The 20,215-nt window shown below is 39.3% G+C and overlaps 2 protein-coding genes across 4 annotated transcripts; one reads left to right on the plus strand and one right to left on the minus strand.

The window, feature by feature from the left end:
- The first annotated feature begins 1,897 nt into the window (after positions 1-1,897).
- On the plus strand, positions 1,898-19,983 carry LOC112051243 (multiple epidermal growth factor-like domains protein 6). The gene is made up of 13 exons (XM_024089803.2): positions 1,898-2,015; positions 2,735-2,830; positions 3,394-3,597; positions 4,121-4,207; positions 4,982-5,179; positions 5,839-5,958; positions 7,185-7,352; positions 8,408-8,554; positions 15,769-15,891; positions 16,850-16,978; positions 17,815-17,955; positions 18,866-18,994; positions 19,675-19,983. The coding sequence occupies exons 1-13, from the start codon at positions 1,898-1,900 to the stop codon at positions 19,767-19,769; spliced, it is 1,755 nt and encodes a 584-aa protein (XP_023945571.1). The 3' UTR covers positions 19,770-19,983.
- LOC128199696 (uncharacterized) lies at positions 9,538-15,484 on the minus strand. 3 transcript variants are annotated; one of them, XM_052890446.1, is made up of 3 exons: positions 14,662-15,484; positions 14,095-14,274; positions 13,320-13,459 (listed from the first exon to the last, which is right to left on the minus strand). In XM_052890446.1, exons 1-3 carry the CDS (start codon positions 15,035-15,037, stop codon positions 13,392-13,394), a joined length of 624 nt encoding a protein of 207 aa, XP_052746406.1. In that variant the 5' UTR covers positions 15,038-15,484; the 3' UTR covers positions 13,320-13,391. The 3 variants fall into 3 exon arrangements, with proteins under 3 accessions (XP_052746404.1, XP_052746405.1, XP_052746406.1); XM_052890444.1 differs by having other exon boundaries at positions 9,538-14,274; positions 14,662-15,479; XM_052890445.1 differs by lacking the exon at positions 14,662-15,484 and having other exon boundaries at positions 9,538-13,459; positions 14,095-14,650.
- Positions 19,984-20,215: the final 232 nt, after the last annotated feature.

A 20,215-nucleotide genomic window follows, 5' to 3' on the forward strand; every position in this document is an offset into this window, starting at 1 on the left:
CATCGTACCGGAACGCTAAATCGCTTGGCGATACGTCTTTATCGGTAGGGTGGTAACTAGTCACGGCTGAAGCCTTCCATCAGCCAGACCTGGACCAATTAAGAAAACCTCAATCGGCTCAGCCGGTGGTCGAATCCAGGACCTCCGTTTTGTAAATCAGCCGCGCATTACCTTTTCATCCATACCTATCTAACCACGGAACCAATATGGTGGTTATTAAAATATTATCGAAGAGTTAAAACTTTAGAACACCTGCGTTTTATATCTGCTATATCTGTTCGCAAAGATTATAAATGTTACAGATAGTGCGTTAGGTATTTATCTATAAGTAAATACATATACATAATCTGCAATCTGTACCAATAATATAAAGCTGAAAAGTGTGTTTGTTTGAACGCGCTAATCTCAGGAGCTACTGGTCCGATTTGAAAAATTCTTTCAGTCTTAGATAGCCCATTTATCGAGAAAGGGCTATATATTATCACGCTAAGACTAATATGAGCGGAGCACCAATGAAGAATGTTTCGAAATCAGGATTTTTTTTCCTATTGAGAGCTTACGCTGGGTGCGCTGCTTAAACGGTTAATAATCATTAAGTTTTCAATAATCATGTATGACAGAATTGTCCCACTTTAAACAGTTCTAAAGAAGTCCGCGACAGTTCCCGCGGGATGTGTAAAGAAAATTGAATTGAATAATATAAAAAATTACTGATGTTACTCTTCGTGTCGTAGGGTAGGTACTGACTCGAGAATGTATTCGTTTTTGAATTTTGTATTTGGTACAGCTACCGTCGTGTTCCGTGCGACATCTGTAAAATTTGTAGGTACAGTCATTGATGTATAGTAAGAATAATAAAGGACCCAAAATACTTCCTTGTCGAACCCCAGAGGAGTTAATTCGGTTTTTTTATATGTCGGTTCTGTTAAATCATAACATCAATAATAAATAATCTTTGACAATGTTAAATCAGCCCAATCACCGAAATATTTTTGATAACACATTAATCACCGATAACAATTGTCTAGAGTCCGCTAGTCTTTCAGCTGACAATGTTGCAAGTGACCGCAGGTGTAAAAGATAAGAATTGACCACAATGTCAGGACACGCGATTATTTTATTCTTTGGTAAGTACTTAAATACCCCAGGATCTATGGACTTATTATATATTATACTATCTAAATAGCCCAGGATCCATTGAGCATTTTTAACCGACTTCCAAAAAGGAGGAGGTTCTATGTTCGGCTGTATGTATATATATATATATATATATTTATGTATATCTAGCGATATTTCCTTCATTTATGAACCGATTTTAAAAATTCTTTTTTTGTTTAGAAGGGTTTCCAGGGTGGTCCCTTCTAATAAAAAAAATTCAACCGACTTCAAACTCATAAGTAACCTAAACTAAAAAGTAAAAAATAACATCTTACCTATGTGCTATCTTCTGATTAGTTTGAAGGCGGCGCCAATCCAGTGTGGTGTTTTAATTAAAGCCGTTTCTGAAAGAACCACAAAAATTTTGTAATTTAAACGGCTTGACTTGAATTAAAACATCACTGGCTTGGCACCGCCTTCAAATCATAGCTTTTGTACAGGAATACTCGTCTACAGTCCGCTGTCTGAGTCATCAATATGGCGGTGCGCGACAAACGCGGACTGCGACAGTCTGAGCGGCAGCGAGTGCGACGCGACTGGCGTCTGTCGGTGCGTGCCGGGTCAGCAGCCGGTGCTAGGCGGCAGCGCTTGTGTGGACGGTACGTCATTATCAACATGGTGATGCGACAAACGCGGTGCGACAGTTTGAGTGCGACGCGACTGGCATCTGTCTGTGCGTGCCGGGACTGCAGCCGGTGCTAGGCGGCAGCGCTTGTGTGGACGGTAAGTCATTGTCAATATGGTGGTGCGACAAACGCGGTGCGACAGTCTGAGCGGCAGCGAGTGCGACGCGACTGGCGTCTGTCGGTGCGTGCCGGGACAGCAGCCGGTGCTAGGCGGCAGCGCTTGTGTGGACGGTACGTCATTATCTTAAATTGTACATTTTATTAGTCCGGTAATGGGGATGATGACTAGGTTTGAATATATTGATTTTTATGATACATTCGGGTAAATAAGGTCAATGTTAACTAATTTATACATAAAAAGCAAAGATTGTCTGGATATTTGCAAAATAAATGAGATTATAAAATTTCAAAAACTATTAAAAAAAATTTATCGTAATTAGATGAAAATTCATACAGTTTTAGCTTCCTTACATTAAATGTGACATTTTTTAATAAATGAACTATAAAGATAAACGCACAAATAACAAAGATATTTGTAATTTTGTTTGAACGCGCATACAAATCTAACGATCATTACATTGCCTATGACGTCATTTTTTCGAGCCATTTTGTATGGGGCGTTTTTCAGGGATCCGCGGCAGCGCCGCAAATCTGACTCTTTAAATCCCTGTAGCTCCGAAAGTAATGATCGCAGATACCCTGTTACTTTTACAAAATTGCTTTACTATTAGCGTACTCTTAATTTATATACAATTTAAAAAACTGTCATCATCCCTATTAGACGAACGGCTAAAATTATTTATAGTTATTCATACGTTTATCGGGAAAGAGCAAACATTACGGTAACCGTATGAATAGCGGCTGTACTTATTCATACGGTAACCGGAAAAAAATGAAATTATTTTTCGCATCATCAGCCTTGTTTTAATTGTTTTTATTATTTGTTATAGTGGCACCTTACCTAACATCTCCATGCATAGAAGACCACCAATGTTCAAGACTGTTCACTGCGTTTGAATGCCGACAGTATAACGAAACTATAATAGGTGGGTATATATTTGTCTTGTGTGGAATCATGGCAACACCACTATATATTTTTAAGTGAATTGTAACTCTTTTTAAAAATATTTACATATATGTGACGACATCAAGCGAGTCGCAGGGATTCGTTGGATTCGGTTTAGGATCGTGATGTTTGGAAGTAGAGATCATACTATTTTATGAAGTAATTTACTTTATAAATATTGTAGCTGAGGTCAGAATTAGAGGTGTTAGGCCAATAGTCCACCACGCTGGCCCAATGCGGATTGGCAGACTTCACATATGTAGAGAATTGAGATATATTCACTGGGCTATCACATTGAAAATATGTCTTTTTCAATTATATATTTGAAAAGAAATGGTGAATCCATGTGTAGTGTTTGTGTCTACTAAATATATACGCTGGTTGTAGGAGAAAGCGGTCAGTCTGTCAGTTCCGTCGGTCGAGGACAGACATGTGCTGCTGGCCATACACGTGTAGTAATGACCCAACGCTTTGATTCTATTACAGTAAGGATCAGGGTCCTTACACCATGTAAAAACTCAAATCATCTCCTCTCATTTCCAGAAGGAAACTGCTTCTGTTCAGCGGGTCACCACTACTTCAGAGGTAGATGCTGGCGGATAGCAGACTTTGGAGCTCCTTGCACCAGGGACGAGGAGTGTCTGGGCACCATACGGAACCCCTTCAGCATGAGGTGCCAAGGAACCTGCCAGTGCGCTGAAGGATACTACGAGAGACAAAGAGGCGATTGTAGGAAAATTGGCGCAGGTAATAGAGGTTTCATCAGCTTAGTTCCCGTGGGAATTTGGGGGATTATACTATAGTTTGTTAATCAATGATAAAGTAACTTTCAATAGGTAAAGAAATTTTTAAAATTGGTCCAGTAGTTTCGGAGCCTATTCCCTACAAGCAATTGGACAAAATATGGAATGTCAATAATTCTGGTTAATATATTTTTCTCTAAAGAAAGGTGCTTACTAATTTAGTATTACCTAAACCATATCAAATTAAATAAATACCTATTTGGTGATGATTATTTTTCAACACGTTATTTTTTTTATTTCGTTTCGTTTCCTTTATTTTAATTTCATTTCATCTAATTTCAATTAAAGACTGCCTTCTAAGGTTTTACTTACCTGAGCTTAACCAATTTGATTTATCTATTTGAATGGTGTAATGTTTTTATATAGTTACTTGTATGTTATTTATAACAAAAACCAATACAAAAAACCGTTCCTTACAAATTATACTGTTTGTTGCATTTCTGCATATATATTTTTTTATTTTACAGAGGTAGGAGACGGCTGTATTCTGGATATAGACTGCAGGTTTCCGGATGGCGTGTGTGACTTGCCCACTCTGAGGTGTATTCAAAATGGTAAGTACTAAGTACCTTTAGTCTGTATTTCTGATTGTGTGTTTGCTGTAGACTACTAACGTGACCACAGCAGCCTCACCGTGGGTTTGTGCGAGCGCAGCTCTGCCAGAGTCGAACCGGAGGGCTAAAGGATTGTGGGGAACGTATACTCGCTGTAGGCTGCAAATGTGATTGCAGCAGCGTCACCGAGGGGTTCGTGCGAGCATAGAAGCTCTGCCACAGTCGAGCCCGAGGGTTAGAAGAACGTGGGAGACTTATACTCGCTGTAGACTCCTAATGTGACCGCAGCAGCGTCACCGGGGGTTTGTGCGAGTGCAGAAGCTCAGCCAGACTCGATTTCCAAGGGCTTGAAGAACGTGGGGGACGTATACTCGCTGTGGGCTCCTAATGTGACCGCAGCAGCGTCACCGGGGGTTTTTGCGAGTGCAGAAGCTCTGCCAGACTCGATTTCCAAGGGCTTGAAAAACGTGGGGGACGTATACTCGATGTAGGCTCCTGCAAGCTGCTCATGCAAGCGATGGGATTCCAGTAGGCCTAGGATGTGCACCAAGACGTATCTTGAGACGAAAGAAAGATAAATGTTTGTCGGTAGCAGAGTCGAAAATATCGCTCACTCTTTCGTTGCGTTGAGGTGAAAGAGCTGGGACTAAGACACCTACTCTTTGATTGGTGGACAATGGACAATATTATGCCTTTTTCTCATCATAAGATACTGGTATGTCACTAATGTATGCTAGATCTTCAGGAAAAACTTTAAATTTTACTGTTTTACAGTCACCACGCCAAACTCACAGCCGGAGCAGTCACTCACCACTCAAATAGCGCCCCAGCCACTGCCACTCACCACAGTGCAGCGAGTGACGTGTAACCTCACCACACCGTGCGAGGAACCCTTCGAATGCTCTCCATCTGGTGTCTGCATATGTCCCGTTGGGTACTACGAGAGTGTCAATGGACAGCGGTGCTTGGCTGGTAAGTTACAGACCTTAGGAAGGTGTTCTTGACAAAAACCGTTGCTGGAGCTATCAGCCACATTAATGACGTCACTAACACTGTTACTGACCATTCTGCAACTACACACTACAATTTTGCTATATTATAATTTTGCTACGTACGTATTTTGGGTTAAAACGTGCGGTGTCACTTGGATTTGTTGGATGTTCGCGAATATAGTAAAATAAATCTACAGCGACATTATTGGCTAAAGCTCCGGTAACCGGAAAAATAATCGATTAATATTTCCGGTAACCGTCTGATTCCAGTGACCGTGTGAATAAAATAAAATTGTTCGTACTGTTTCTGTATGAACTTCGTTTAATATTATTTTAAAAGACTTGATGCTACTGTTATTTTAGAACAGTCTTTTGCAAGCATAATATATAAAATACCTTTTATTTCTTGCATAAATTATGTTATTCTAAGTTAATTTGGTTAGTAAAACTTAAATATATGTTAGTACATTAGTAGTTCATTTATATTACGCAAGAACCCCAGAATGAGTGAAGGCCTCCTCGAAAGATGTTCAATTGTCTCTGTCCTGTGCTATTATATTTTTTTTTTCATTTATTAGGTATACCTCAGAATGTATATAGTATATTTTGCAAGTATATTTCAAACAAATCTTTTTCCAGAGCTCGGTTCACTGGCGGAACCAGATCAGTGCGTGGGGTTGCTGGCAGTGGTAGTGGATGGTATCTGCAGTTGTCCTGCCAACATGTTCTTTGAGGAAAACATGCGCGACTGTGTCAGAGGTTAGTAGTGTGTGTTAGTATGTGTGTGTGTGTGTGTGTGTGACTGTGGCACCATAGGTCCCATCAAATGAACCGATTTTGATTTTGATTTTGTTTTTTGGGACGTCACAAAATATTTTTTTGCGCATTAATTTTTCTGTCAGTGTGTTTTTGTATAACTCGCAAATGCGAGTTTCTAAATCATCTCTATCTTTCTCAGTCTATAGTACCGTGTTAGACAGAGAGATATAGAGGTGAATTCGAAACTTGCCTTTCATCATCATCATCATCATATCAGCCGATGGAGTTCACTGCAGGACATAGGCCTTTTGTAGGCACTTCCAAACATCACGATACTGAGCCGCCTGCATCCAGCGAATGTCTCCGACTCGCTTGATGTCGTCAGTCCACCTGGTGGGGGGTCGACCGACACTGCGCTTACTAGTGTGGGGTCGCCATTCCAGCACCTTGAGACCTCAACGTCCATCGGCTCTTCGAACTATGTGCCCCACTCATTGCCACTTCAGCTTCGCAACTCATTGAGCTATGTCGGTGACTTTGGTTCTTCTGCAGATCTCCTCACATTTCTGATTCTTCTGATTCGATCACGCAGAGATACTCCTAACATAGCTCGTTCTATCGCCCACTGTGTGACTCTGAGCGTTCTTATGAGACCCATAGTTGGAGACCAAGTCTCGGAACCATAGTTGTCATCACTGGCAACTTTTGAAACTTTTGTCTTCAGGCACTTGCCTTTGCGAGTTATAAAAACGTCGTCACAGAATAGCGCTACGCGGCATCGGCGGTGTTTTCAACATTTCATATCCACAACGATGACTTTTCTAACTATGTGCTTTGGTAATAGCCACTTCAGCTTCGCAAATCGTTGAGTTATTCCTCTGTTCACTGCTACTTGTCGTATTGACTGATATTCCTTTGTGTGATGTGACGGGTTGATCATTTTGTGGTAGTGGAAACACTTCGAGCAGATCCCAGGACTTGAGAGTTGGTTTGAAGGATCCTTTCAGAATGCATAAACACTCACCTTCACTGCCCGACATGTCCTCCATGCCCACAATAAACAATTTATGATAAACAATAATTACAACACAAAATCACATACGTGACGGGCAGCGTGACGGTGTCTACGCTGCCTAACAAACAACTGAGTTGAAGTCCTCTCCATAATAACATAAATAATGAATAGTACCACCTGTAATCGAGCAACCTGTGACATCTGTTCACAGCTACCCGTCGTATAACGGACTCGTGCGTGACGGATAGCAACTGTTACACCTTCGGGCCGGCGTCACGCTGTGGACCTCCTCAGCCTCCGTGGAACTTCCGCTCCTGCGAGTGCGTCCCCGAGTACGCTGTGTGGGACCCCAGGCAGACTTTCTGCAGACTCTTCTCTGGTAAGAGATGTTTAGTAGTAGGGATTTTTGTAACAAACCCGTTTGTGGGAAAGACCTTAGCCTGTAGCCATATGTACCACATAAAGTGTAAATTATAAAGTTCTGTGTGACTTGATCACTTCTTTTTTTAATTGTGTTTTAAATAGGTAAAATAAATCTAAATTGTAATAAACTTTAATGTATGTTCGTGCCAGACGTAATACTATAGACTTTTGGGCATAAATATAGAATTACATTTGGGGACACTCAGTAACGCTGTGTGTCGACGTAGTGGTCTAAAAGGTGAAGCGTTGATAGAAAAATTTGACAATAAGGAAGGGCAATCCAGTCTACCTGTTAAAATTGCTTGAAGCAGTAACATATCGCTCAAGTTTCTCCGCTTTTCTAGTGTGTCAATTTTGTAATGTATACAAGCATCCTCATAACTATTAAATATTTTAAATTCCTTAAATGCAAATTATTTTTAGGAATAGGGATGATGACAGTTTTTTAAATTATATATAAATTAAAAGTATGCTAATAGTAAAGCAATTTTGTAAAAGTAACAGGGTATCTGCGATCATTACTTTCGGAGCTACAGGGATTTAAAGGGTCAGATTTGCGGCGCTGCCGCGGATCCCTGAAAAACGCCCCATACAAAATGGTACGCACTTATGACGTCGTAGGCAATTAATGATCGTTAGATTTGTATGGGTGTTTAAACAAAATTACTAATATCTTTGTTATTTCTGCGTTTATGTTTATAGTTCGTATATTAAAATAAGTCATATTTAATGTAAGGAAGCTAAAACTGTATGAATTTTCATCTAATTACGATAAAATATTTTTAATAGATTTTGACCTTTTATAATCTTATTTATTTTGAAAATATCCAGTCAATCTTTGCTTTTTATATATAAATTAGTTAACATTGACCTTATTTACCCGAATGTATCATTAAAATCAATATATTCAAACCTAGTCATCATCCTTGTTTCTTTAGATTTTAGTTTAGTATAGATTACTGTTGATAATTGTGTTGTTGGTTTGATGACATTGATGATGATTTGTACCAGGTGTTGGTGGCTCTTGCGAGGCGGACAGCGATTGTCAGGCCGGAGACCTGGAGATACATTGCGTCAAGAACGAGGAGGGTCAGGGCATCTGCTCCTGCCCTGACGGCTTGGAGGAGTACGAGGGACTGTGCCTGACTACTGGCTTAGGTTTGATGATGTTTTTTTGACCTTATAAGCTATGACGACCTGTCCCATGATGCATTTGGTTATATCTTGTGTTTTTTTATTGAATAGGGTAAGTGTAGATATAGTCTCAGGTGGAACGCACTTGCCTAAGTGATGCCTCTTCACTTTCATCTTAAAGATGAAGAAGAAGATGAAGATTGAGGTTCTAAAAATTAGGGCTTTTATCTAGAAGAAGGTGACGCGCCTGCCTGCTGAAGTGTACAAATAGGGTTTGTTTCAAATTTCTCTAAGAACGCCATCTATTGGTAGTTTGAAATAACAAACACTGTTTCACTGTGCCTGTAGATGGCAGAACGCATCGCCCGATTAGACGTGATAGCCCAGTGGATATGACCTCTGCCTTCAATTCTGAGGGCGTAGGTTCGAATCCGAAATCCACCTCCAACTTTTCAGTTATGTGCATTTTAAGAAAATAAATATCAAGTATTTCAAGCGGTGCAGGAAAAACATCGTGAGGTTCCAAATGTGAATGAAACCAATGTCGAACAAAGGTCATATCACATCATTTGTCAGGACAATTTAATTAACAAAACTGTAACCAAAATAAAACCCTAGAATGGCAGAGAATGATCTTGAGTGGAGTCACGCACTTGTGAACGTTGTGTGTAGGGTTAAGGGAGCCCTTGACAGTTAACCAGCACTATCCATTCCCACTTAAGTCACTTTCCCCGCCTATCCCAATCCAAAGTAACCCATAAAGAATTACACAACAAGAAATGTGGACGGCTCGAACGCCCCGAGTATACTGAAGCCGACCGCACTACAAGCGCCTTATATCGCAAGTCGTTCCCGCCAACCGATCGTCACCACTCTCTAACTCCCCACTCTTTACGGAAACATTTCACTTCACCTGATGTCATATCCGTCTCAGACTACTATTTCCTACAATACTGTGCGCAGCAGTACTGTATTACCATAGGTTGAATAATAAGTTGACTCCGATGTGTATGGAAAAATCACTTTAATTATGAGAAATATAAATTGAACATGTGTACATAGGCCGGTGGTCGGAAGGCAAGAGGAGCGATTACAAGTTATAATCGGCCGGCAGTGTTGCCAGCACGATTTTATACAATTCCTTTATTTACCATAATGTTGCCTGCAACATGCTGCGGCCTCATGATGTTATGAACTATACAATTGTTAAATAATATGTAAACTGGAAATTTAAACATTTTACAAGTTAAGTTTAGTTGTTGCTTACAATGTTAAATTTAAAATTTTCTTAATACTAAACATTCTTATAATAATTAAATACTAATTGGAATCTATTGGCAATACACATATTTTGTTAATGGCTCGAATGTGTGTTTTTTTATTTGGGGTCATGACCTCGACGGCCCTGACCTTTCCATCGTGACCAGGACATAATCTTACAATTCGTGCCATGGGCCAGTACATAGGATATAAATTATCATCCTTTAGAATAACTAAACTTCCTACTTTAACATTATTCTGGTCTTGGCGCCATTTTGGCCTATTTTGGAGAATATTTAAATAATATTTATGCCAAACCTTCCAAAATTGTTGTTTTAAATTAGTACATAGCTGCCAAAACTTAAGTTTATTTTTAGGTACATTAATTAAATTGTTTTCTGGATACATAGTTAACGCACTACCAATAATAAAGTGACCAGGTGTTAAATAATAAAAGTCATCTGGATCAGATGAGAGTGATAACAATGGTCTTGAATTAAGTACAGCTTCAATCTCACAAAGAACTGTGTTAAGCTGTTCATATGTCAATAAACTATTTTGTACAACTCGCCTTAAATGGTATTTTGTACTTTTAACTGCTGCCTCCCAGAGACCACCAAACGTAGGAGAATAGCACGGAATGAAATGGAAATTTATACCTTGTTCTGCAGCAAATTTTTGTACGTTTGCCTGGTGATACTGAGATGCATGCAGCTTATACAATTCATTTAATTGGTTGCTAGCCGATTTGAATGAGCTAAAATTGTCACAGTGGACCTGGCTGGGCTTTCCACGTCTGCTTATTTGCCTTTTGAGACAGCCTAGAAATGTTTCTGTGGTTAAGTCCGAAGCCAGTTCTAAGTGAACTGCCTTCGTGGTAAAGCATACAAAAACGCATATATAACCTTTTCCGACTACAGAGCGTCTAATTCGCGATAGCTTGACGTCTACAGGCCCAGCAAAGTCCAAGCCGATAACCTGGAACGGTCGGCTCGTGGCTGTGACACGGCTGGCTGGCAGTGAGCCCATTAGCTGTTGAGCAGCTGTCGCCTTATTTCTAAAACATATAATACATTTGTGGGTTATTTTCTTAATATGTAATAAGCCATTTACAATCCAAAATTTTTGGTTTAAACTTGAAAGCAGAAGCTTAGGTCCTGCATGCAGTAATCTTTCATGTTCGCTTTTAATAATCAAGCTAGTAATTAAAGAGTCCTTTGGTAGGATAACAGGATGTTTTTGTGACAGTGGTATGGCAGCATGGTGGAGCCTCCCACCTACACGTAAAAGACCTAGGTTATCAATGAAAGGATGTAGGTTCACAAGAGTTCCTTTTAAATTATTGCCTTTGCAAAGTGCATTAATTTCAGATTTGAAATGGACACCTTGTTCATGTTTAACTATAACCATTAAGGCATTTTCAAGCTCTGAGCTTGTTAAATATTTACTATTTATTTTATTTTTATGTTTATTTACATTATTCAAAAATCTTAACATATAAGCCATGAGCCTAATGATTTTTGTAATATTAGAATAATTATATAATTGTTTGAAAATATATTCAATAGAATTTGATGATTGGTCATCAGAAAGCACTAAGCAAGGCCTCACCTCGGGTAGAGTGCTGGGGAGCTCTGGTTTACAACAATCAAAATTGTACTCACTGTTACGTAGAAATTGTGGCCCGTTCCACCATAACTGGCACCGGTTCAGCTCGCCTGGCTTTAGCCCTCTGCTGATGAGGTCGGCAGGATTTTCTTTGGTGTTGACATAAAGCCATGACCATGCACCTGTAGCCTGACGAATGACACTCACTCTGTTCGCTATATAAGCTTGAAGCTGCATCAATTCAGTGTCAATCCATGCAAGAACAATCTTTGAATCACTGAATAGATATACATCCTTTATTTTAACTTTAAGCTTAAGTGAATCATATGTTTTTGCCATTAACTTAGATAACAAGAGTGCAGCATTCAATTCAAGCCTTGGCACTGTCATGCCCTTCTTTTGAATAGGATTTATTCTAGATTTCGAACAGAGCAAGTAAGCATTTGAGTTACCTAATTTGTTGACTCGCAGGTATACACAGCAACCGTAGGCCGTGGAACTCGAAGCATCAGCAAATCCCACCAGCTCTGCAGTGTAATTTTCTGAAATATCTATATTTCTACTTAGTTTAATTGGCTCCATTGCTAATAGATCAGCTGTAAACTGTAGCCACTCTTCTTGAATGTTAAGAGGGGGAGTGGAATTCCAATCAATATTTTGTAGCCATAATTTTTGCATGATGACCTTTGCTGTTACTATAATAGGACTTGCAAACCCCATAGGGTCGTAGAACCTACCTATGTAACTTAATATTCTTCTTTTTGTTATTTCTTTAGGGTTAAACGGTTCAGGGGATGATATTATAAAGTTATCATCTATAACATTAATGCGCAGCCCTAAAGCTTTCATGTCAAAATTTTCTTTTTGCAAATCTAAACTACAAAAATGTTGTTGCTCGGTCTGTGGTATATCTGACAGTATGCTTTTATTATTTGAGGCCCACTTGTGTGTATGAAATCCACCTAGACTGAGTATTTCGCGTAGTTGATTCCTTGCAGTTATAACTGAGTTGAAATCATGATCTGTGTAAAGAATATCGTCAACATATGTATGATTATTAATTATGTTGGAAGCTAGAGGATACAAATTTTCGTACCTAATTGCTAGCTCCTTTAAACAACGTGTTGCCAAGTAACTAGAGCTTTTTAACCCGTATGTTACTGTGTCTAATCTAATACATTTAATTGATTCACTTGGATTGTCTCTCCAAAGAATGTTTTGTAGAGAAGTGAATTTGGGATCAATTTTTATATTGCGGAACATATGTTTGATGTCCGTTGTGAATGTATATTTGCCAAATCTGAATAGCATGAGTATATCAAAAAGATCTTTTTGCACTACCGGTCCATTGAGTTGTAAACTGTTTAAGCTGACCTTCTTGTCAGTTTTCATTGAAGCATCAAATACACACCGAAGTCGGGTTGTACTTGAATTTTCATTTATTACTGCATGATGGGGTAAATAGTAAGTTGCTTGTTTGTTTATGTCATACAGTTCAATGTCCATATAATGACCATGGTTAAGTGATAAGTATTCATGGATAAATCTTTGATATTGCATGAATAGATTTGGATTTGAATGCAATTTCTTTTCTAAATTTAAAAATCTCTTTAAAGCAAGGTGAAAGGATTCGCCTAATATGCCATTAATATCTTCTAAAGGTAATTTCAATGGTAAGGCAACTTGAAAGTGATTATTTTCTAATTTGACAGAGCTTTGAAATATTTGTTCACACAGCTCCTGTTCAGAAGTTTTTTCATGGAATAATTCTGGGACCTTTTCATAAGACCAAAACTGAGAAATTGTTTTTTGTATATCTAGCTCACATTTTAATGCTACTTTGTGACAAGATGGTTTGGATAAATCGACTGGCAAACCTCCTCCTATTATGTGACCAAATAGTGTTGGAAATATGTGTAATTCAAACCCTGGAGACCCTTGTGATGTAGTGTGACACGAAGCAGTAGGGAGAACCTGTTGTGACCCGTGAGGATCACTTGCAGCTGGTGAGCTGAGGTTCATTGGCACCACCACCACGCTCTGATTGCTCGGCAACAGGGTCTGGAAAAACACATCCGCACCAATGAGAATATGTATTTCACTTGGTACATTGAACTGTTCATCGGCTAAAGTTATATTATTTGGTATGTGAATTTTGGAAATATCAATGTTACTCTGGGGAAGTTTACAAGTTATATTTTCTACTACATGACAGTTGATGATTTTTTTGAACGGAATGTGCATAGAATGCACCTCTAATGGGATGCAGTACTTTGTATTATTTTTAGTGTTAGATATGCCAATAATATTTGTGTTATTGGGTGTGGGAGTCAAACCTAATATTTTTATGACCTTTGAGGTCACTAACGATACCTGTGAACCGCTATCTAGTAAAGCCTTGATGCGGTACTCTCGGCCATTCTTGCTGAACACCTTTACTCTTGCTGTGGGCAGGAGTACATTATTATCAATGTTGCCTGTCATAGTAACAGGAGGTGCCAGGGCGGGAGAATTGCAGACTAAGCTGTTGTGACAGCCCTTGCAGTCTGAGCATCGGAAGTGAAACCTACATTTGCCCTTATGTGTACCTAAACATGTAATACAAAGTTTATTCTTTTCTATGAATAATATTCTTTCCTGTGCTGTCAATAAATAGAATTTTTTACATTTAAAAAGTTTATGTTCTTTGGACTTACAGTAACTGCATGATGATCCCTGCGTGGCGAGAGCTGCTACCCGTGAGTTACCCGCAGTGTGACCTTGCTCAGCATTTTCTAAAGCCAAGGCCCGTTTCTCAAGGTACTGGAGAAACTCTTCCAGGCTCGGCTTGTTATCAGAGCTTCTATCCATTTGGTAGGCTCTCGTTGTAAAGCTATCTAGTTTACGGGAGAAAATGCAAAGAAGTATGGGACTCCAATGTATTACATTAGGCTCATGAATGCTTATGGCAGCTAATTGTTGTCTAATACATGACACAAAGTCTCTTAAATTACTAGCCGTGGACTTAGTGATACATTTTAAATCTAACAAATGGCTTATGTGTTCATTCACAATTTTATACTTATTTTCATACCTATTTTCTAATAATTTGAGTGCTTCACTATAGCTTTCAGGGGTTATTGGTAAATTTTTTATTAAGTCTAAAGGTTCACCTATGAGATATGATCTTAAGTAGTATAATTTTTGTATGACGTCTAGACTTGAATTATTATGTATCATTGATTTAAAAAGGCTTATGAATGGTATATACTCGGTGAATTTACCGTTAAACTGTTGGATGTCCACGGGAGGTAAATGAGTTTTTGCCGCTACACTCGGTTGAGCAACTGAATTGGTTGAAGACGCGGGTGCAAACCCACGTTGCGCAATCGCCTTGTTTAACATCGTTACCATTTTGTAAAACTTTTCTTCGACGACGTCCACGCACTCCTCATCTTTGGGATTCAAATGTAAAATGTCTTTGCACAAGTCTTCGTATTCATTAAAAGTTTTTTCCAGTCGGTCGCGCCGAACCATGAGTTCCTCCACGTGGTTCTTTAGTAGATTTGCCTCTTCTGCTTCTAAATACTGATAAAGCCGCGTGATTGTGCGCTTTGCGTAACCGCGTGCTACATTCTTCCTTGATAATTCGTCCTCCATTATGATTTACGACGTATATACTAATAGGTATTTCCGAAATACACTGATTTATGGTTACTATTGCTCGAATAACGGCACTGAGTGATGATATAACTTTTTTGAACAGAAATTGCTATTCACTTTAGTATTAGCACTGATTTTACTTTTAGTTTTAATGCAATAAAGAGACTTGATACACTGCGCAGACGACGATGACAAAATGGCGCGGGGCGCCGTCCCTCGTCTCGATGATGTTGCGTTCGCCACGTTTTTACCTCGTGGTCGTAGCGCTGGCGCGATGCTGCTTTCTCCCTCACTCCCACTGGCGACGTATCTGCTTTGCGCTCTCACGCGTTGGCTCACGGTAGATTATAGATGAATATTGCGTAAGTCAATCAGAGCGGCAACGTCGCGTTGCGGACCTTTGTCTTTTTGCAAAATGTTTGATTCTCAATAATGAAAGCGTATTTTTACCTCTTGCTGTCTTCAATCGGAGGGCCGAAGGACCATGTGCGCAGCAGGACTGTATTACCATAGGTTGAATAATAAGTTGACTCCGATGTGTATGGAAAAATCACTTTAATTATGAGAAATATAAATTGAACATGTGTACATAGGCCGGTGGTCGGAAGGCAAGAGGAGCGATTACAAGTTATAATCGGCCGGCAGTGTTGCCAGCACGATTTTATACAATTCCTTTATTTACCATAATGTTGCCTGCAACAAATACTTATTTTGGTTTTGGTTCACAGAGCTGGGCGATAGATGTCAGCATTCTCGCGAGTGCACCACAGAAAATACAGCGTGTGACCCCGTCACGCAGCTCTGCGCCTGCACCGAGGGGTACCAGCCCAACGATGGGGTCTGCTCGCCTAGTAAGACATCATTATACATTTCTCATAAAAAAAATCGAAATAGACCGCCTGCATAGTACTTACTTGCGGACTGTTTTTGAAGTAGGTACTTACCTATAGGCACATAAGAGTATAAAACATATGTGTATAGGTTCTTAGAAGAAAGAAAAACTCAGCATCTCAGGATTCGAACTTATGACTCCAAGATCCGCAATTAGGTAACATAGGCTGACCACGAGTCAGTTTAAGCCCCAGACTAATTGCCGACTTGTGTCGCACTCAAATTCACCAACAAAATTGTCTGTCGTTTTCTTGACGAGGAAGAGGTAAACTCACACATCGAAAATATTAAACGCCATTATATCCCGTGTCCTTACACTACACACTACTATAAATTTAAATCGCAATACACATACGTGTAATATTAACACAATGAAACATCGATTCTACAGACGTTGTATAAACAAGTTAGATCATGATCATATACTATTGACAGAGGGGTAACTAGCGAGGCAGGTCCTATGCTAATTGGTCTGAGGCATAAACACAACAAATTATACTTAAACTCATTTACCTTTTATTCCACACCTGTGCACCCTGTGGTCCTCATAAAGAGGCTCAATGTCACTCAACGATGGAGCGAGCTAAGCTTGGAGTTTCTCTGCGTGATCGAATCAAAAATGAGGAGATTCGCAGAAGAACCTAAGTCACCGACATAGCTCAGTGAGTCGCGAAGCTGAAGTGGCAATGGGCGGGGCACATAATTCGAAGAGCCAATGGAGGATAAACCCGCACCGGAAAACTTAGTGTTGGTCGACCCTCCACTAGGTTATACGAGAACATCAAGCAGGTTGCAGGAGCCGCTGGATGCTGGTAGTTCGAGGCCATTGTGTTTGAAAGTCCGTGCAAGAGGCCTATGTCCAGCAGTGGACCTCCATCGGTTAATAATGATGATGATCACCTTCGGTTCTGGTTTCAGTAATTGGTGGAAGCTGCTCTCAAGACTCCGACTGCGTGATACAGAACACTGAGTGTAGAAATGGCACAGATGGCTCAACCTGCGAGTGCAAGGCAGCGTTCGTTGATTACCAGGACGCTTGTTGGCAGAGTGAGACTTAGTTTATTATGCTGGTTCAGTAAGATTCTAGAGTTCCGTACCCCAAAAGAAAAAACCCTAAATCAGCTTGTCCGACTGACGTTTTATCTGTCTGCCTGTCAACACCCTTTATTACTATTATAATAATAATAATTTATTTATTCATTAGAAAGCAGGTTAACAAAGATTGCTTAAGATGTAATTAGACCCTGATACTTTCTATAATATCTTTCTGTAATGTCAAATATTTATTACCAATAATATGTTAAAATGTGTTCAAATTATTTACATGTTAACTATTAAATATATAAGAATAATTATCATAAATATCTCAGAAATATAAGCCGTATACTCAAATCAGTCCCATGAAGTTGTAAAAAATCAAAAGCTTTTCAGCAAAAAATGACACTTTTAAGGGAATCAGAACTTATACACTCATATATACTGTATGTTTAAAACTATGAAACTTGGCAAGTAACAACGCTAAGCACAGAAGCAATAGAAAAAGTCTCAAAACTATACATTTGTAATAAAATCTTACAAAATAGAAGATCTGTAATTCGGGAAAAGCTCAGCAAAAACTCCACAATTCGATTTCTGAAGAATTTATTAATGAACTAGCTAACGCCACGCGGTCTTACACGCGCGATTCCCGTTCCCGTAGTAATACGGGGATAATATAAAACCTATAGCCATTCTCGATAAATTGGCTATCTAACACTGAAAGAATTTTTCAAATTGGGCCCGTAGTTCCTGAGATTAGCACGTTTAATCAAACAAACTCTTCAGCTTTGTAATATTAGTATAGCATTTGAACTTTGAATGTAACATTGGCTGCACTTTTCAAGGAGTATCCGGGTTCGATTCCCCGTGCGCAGTGACGGCGCAGTGCGAGGACGCCATGGGCGCGGCGGGGGTCTGCGACAACGAGCGCTGCGCCTGCATTAGTGGTCACCACTTTAGGGATGACAGTTGTTGGCCGGTCACACGTGAGTCTACTTTCTTCTCTTCTCCTCATTCGGCTCACTGCTGAGCTCGAGTGTCCTCTCAGAATGAGAGGGGTTGGGCTTATAGACCATCACGCTGGCCCAATACGGATAATTTAATTCTATTCATACGGTTACCGGATAAATTATATATTTTTATTATTCGGACAATTAATTATATGAACGATATGAGACGGAATTTATTGAAAACTTCATCATTATCAACCCACATTCGGCTCACTGCTGAGCTCGAGTCTCCTCTGGAATCTGGAATGCGGATTGGCAGACTTCACACACACAGAGAATTATGGAAGTTCACTGGTATGCAGCTTTCCTCGCGATGTTTTTCCTTCACAGGTTGAGACACGTGATATTGAATTTCTTAAATTGATTGAAAAGTTACTGTATTAAAAATAATTTTGTTCACTTTAATTGCCATATCAATTGCCACTTAAAAACAAACATCTGACATTCTGTTAAAATATATTTTTCACTCAATTTAATATAATACATTTAATGACAGTATATAATGGCGTAGTGGTATGCGTGGTGGATTTAGAAGACGGAGGTCCTGGGTTCAATCCCCGGCTGGGCTGATTGAGGTTTTCTTAATTGATCCAAATCTGGCTGGTGGGAGGCTTCGACCGTGGCTAGTTACCACCCTACCGGCAAAGACGTACCGCTAAGCGATTTAGCGTTCCGGTACGATGTCGTGTAGAAACCGAAAGGGGTGTGGATTTTCATCCCTCTCCCAACAAGTTAACCCGCTTACATCTTCGATTGCGTCATCACTTATCATCAGACTTACTTGTAAAGAATAAAAAAAATAAAAAGTAATGTTATTTTTCGAATCTAACAGCGTATGAATTTTTATCAAGAAATTTAAGAATACTTCAAATACAACTCGTTCCAGGTCTTCTCGAGTCTTGCAGCAGTATCAGCCAGTGCTACCTGCCCGGTGCATCAGATCGCGTGGTCTGCAGGAACGGGCTTTGCCAATGCCACTTCCACTATCCCTACTCCGAGGAACTGCAGACTTGCTGTGAGTATACTATGACGTCACAAAAGCCCGCCAGACGAGCGGACTGTGGCTGAACCTGAAAGCAGTGGCGTAAATGGTCACCGGTGCCCAGGCACAGGGCGTAGACTCTCGGGGGCGCTAGAATAAACAGACTAGGCTGGACGACCTTTACTCTGGCAGGACTATTGCTTTTTCTACGCTGCGACCTACTCCTGCCCATATTCAAGACCCCGAGTCCTTTAAACTAGAACTGCTGGTCACATTCATTTGTGCATTAGTTGTGAAGAATCTTTGCAAATATTTTCGAATAAACGTTTTTCACCAATTCATACTTAAACGCAATTTATATTATACCATGCTACCTTCCTTATCCAAAAATCTACCATACCAAATACTTAACATTAAATTAATTTACAGTTTTAAACTTTGCTGGGTATTTTTTTATGAAAGTATGAAGATCAAATTGGCACAAAAATTTAATATTAAGCATCAGAATGGGCAACTCATTTGCAGTAGTGAACCTGCGTTGAGTTTTAGTGAGTGAGACACAGTGGGTGGTATAATAGCAAAGGGTCTACTTAAATAGGACACAGTTATAGAAGCTCGCACCGGGCGCGGAAAAGGCTATTTACGGCCTGAAAGTGCAGACACTTAGAGCTGTTTCCCTGTATCACAAGCTTACATTATCTTTTTTCTTGCAGTGAGTTCTTCAGGATCATCGGCATCCTCTACAAGAAGTATCTTCCTGGTTTTGCTTGCATCATTAGCAATTTACAAAGTATCAAGATGCACCTAAAATAAAATATAACTATTCGTCCGGTGACCGGAAAAATATTTTTTTTTGGTGATAAATAATCGTCTAATTAATTACCGGACTAATAAGAACATGAAATTTTATTCGTACAATTGCTGTATGAATAGTCACTAAGTATAAATTATCTCTAAAAATCACAATTTGTATATAATGTATATATTGTATTTTTTTTTTAAATAAAACAATTGGATTAAGCATAAAAGTTTTTTATTAATATTATTGGATGTATTCTTTTAAATAAAAAACAACATACTGTATATTTTTTATTGTTTTCAGAAGAATATTAAGACAGAAGACAGATACTATAAACGCGAAAGTTTGTATGGATGTTTGGATGTTTGTTACTCTTCAACGCCGCTACTACTAAAGCGATTTAGCTAAAATTTGGAATGGAAATAGATTTTACTCTGGATTAACACATAGGCTAC

This window comes from Bicyclus anynana, chromosome 27, assembly GCF_947172395.1.
Source record: "Bicyclus anynana chromosome 27, ilBicAnyn1.1, whole genome shotgun sequence".
In the NCBI taxonomy this organism is placed as follows: Eukaryota; Metazoa; Arthropoda; class Insecta; order Lepidoptera; family Nymphalidae; genus Bicyclus; species Bicyclus anynana.

What these genes read in the sequence shown, in the direction of transcription:
- LOC112051243 (XM_024089803.2), top strand. Translation starts at nt 1,898, where the DNA reads ATGGTGGTGCGACAAACGCGGTGCGACAGTCTGAGCGGCAGCGAGTGC. An exon ending in TCTGAGGTGTATTCAAAATG is followed by an intron (nt 4,208 to 4,981) that starts GTAAGTACTAAG and finishes ACTGTTTTACAG; the next exon opens with TCACCACGCCAAACTCACAG. An exon ending in CAGTTGTTGGCCGGTCACAC is followed by an intron (nt 17,956 to 18,865) that starts GTGAGTCTACTT and finishes AACTCGTTCCAG; the next exon opens with GTCTTCTCGAGTCTTGCAGC.
- LOC128199696 (XM_052890444.1), bottom strand. Translation starts at nt 15,037, where the DNA reads ATGGAGGACGAATTATCAAGGAAGAATGTAGCACGCGGTTACGCAAAG. An exon ending in GGACATCCAACAGTTTAACG is followed by an intron (nt 14,275 to 14,661) that starts GTAAATTCACCG and finishes CCCGTAAACTAG; the next exon opens with ATAGCTTTACAACGAGAGCC.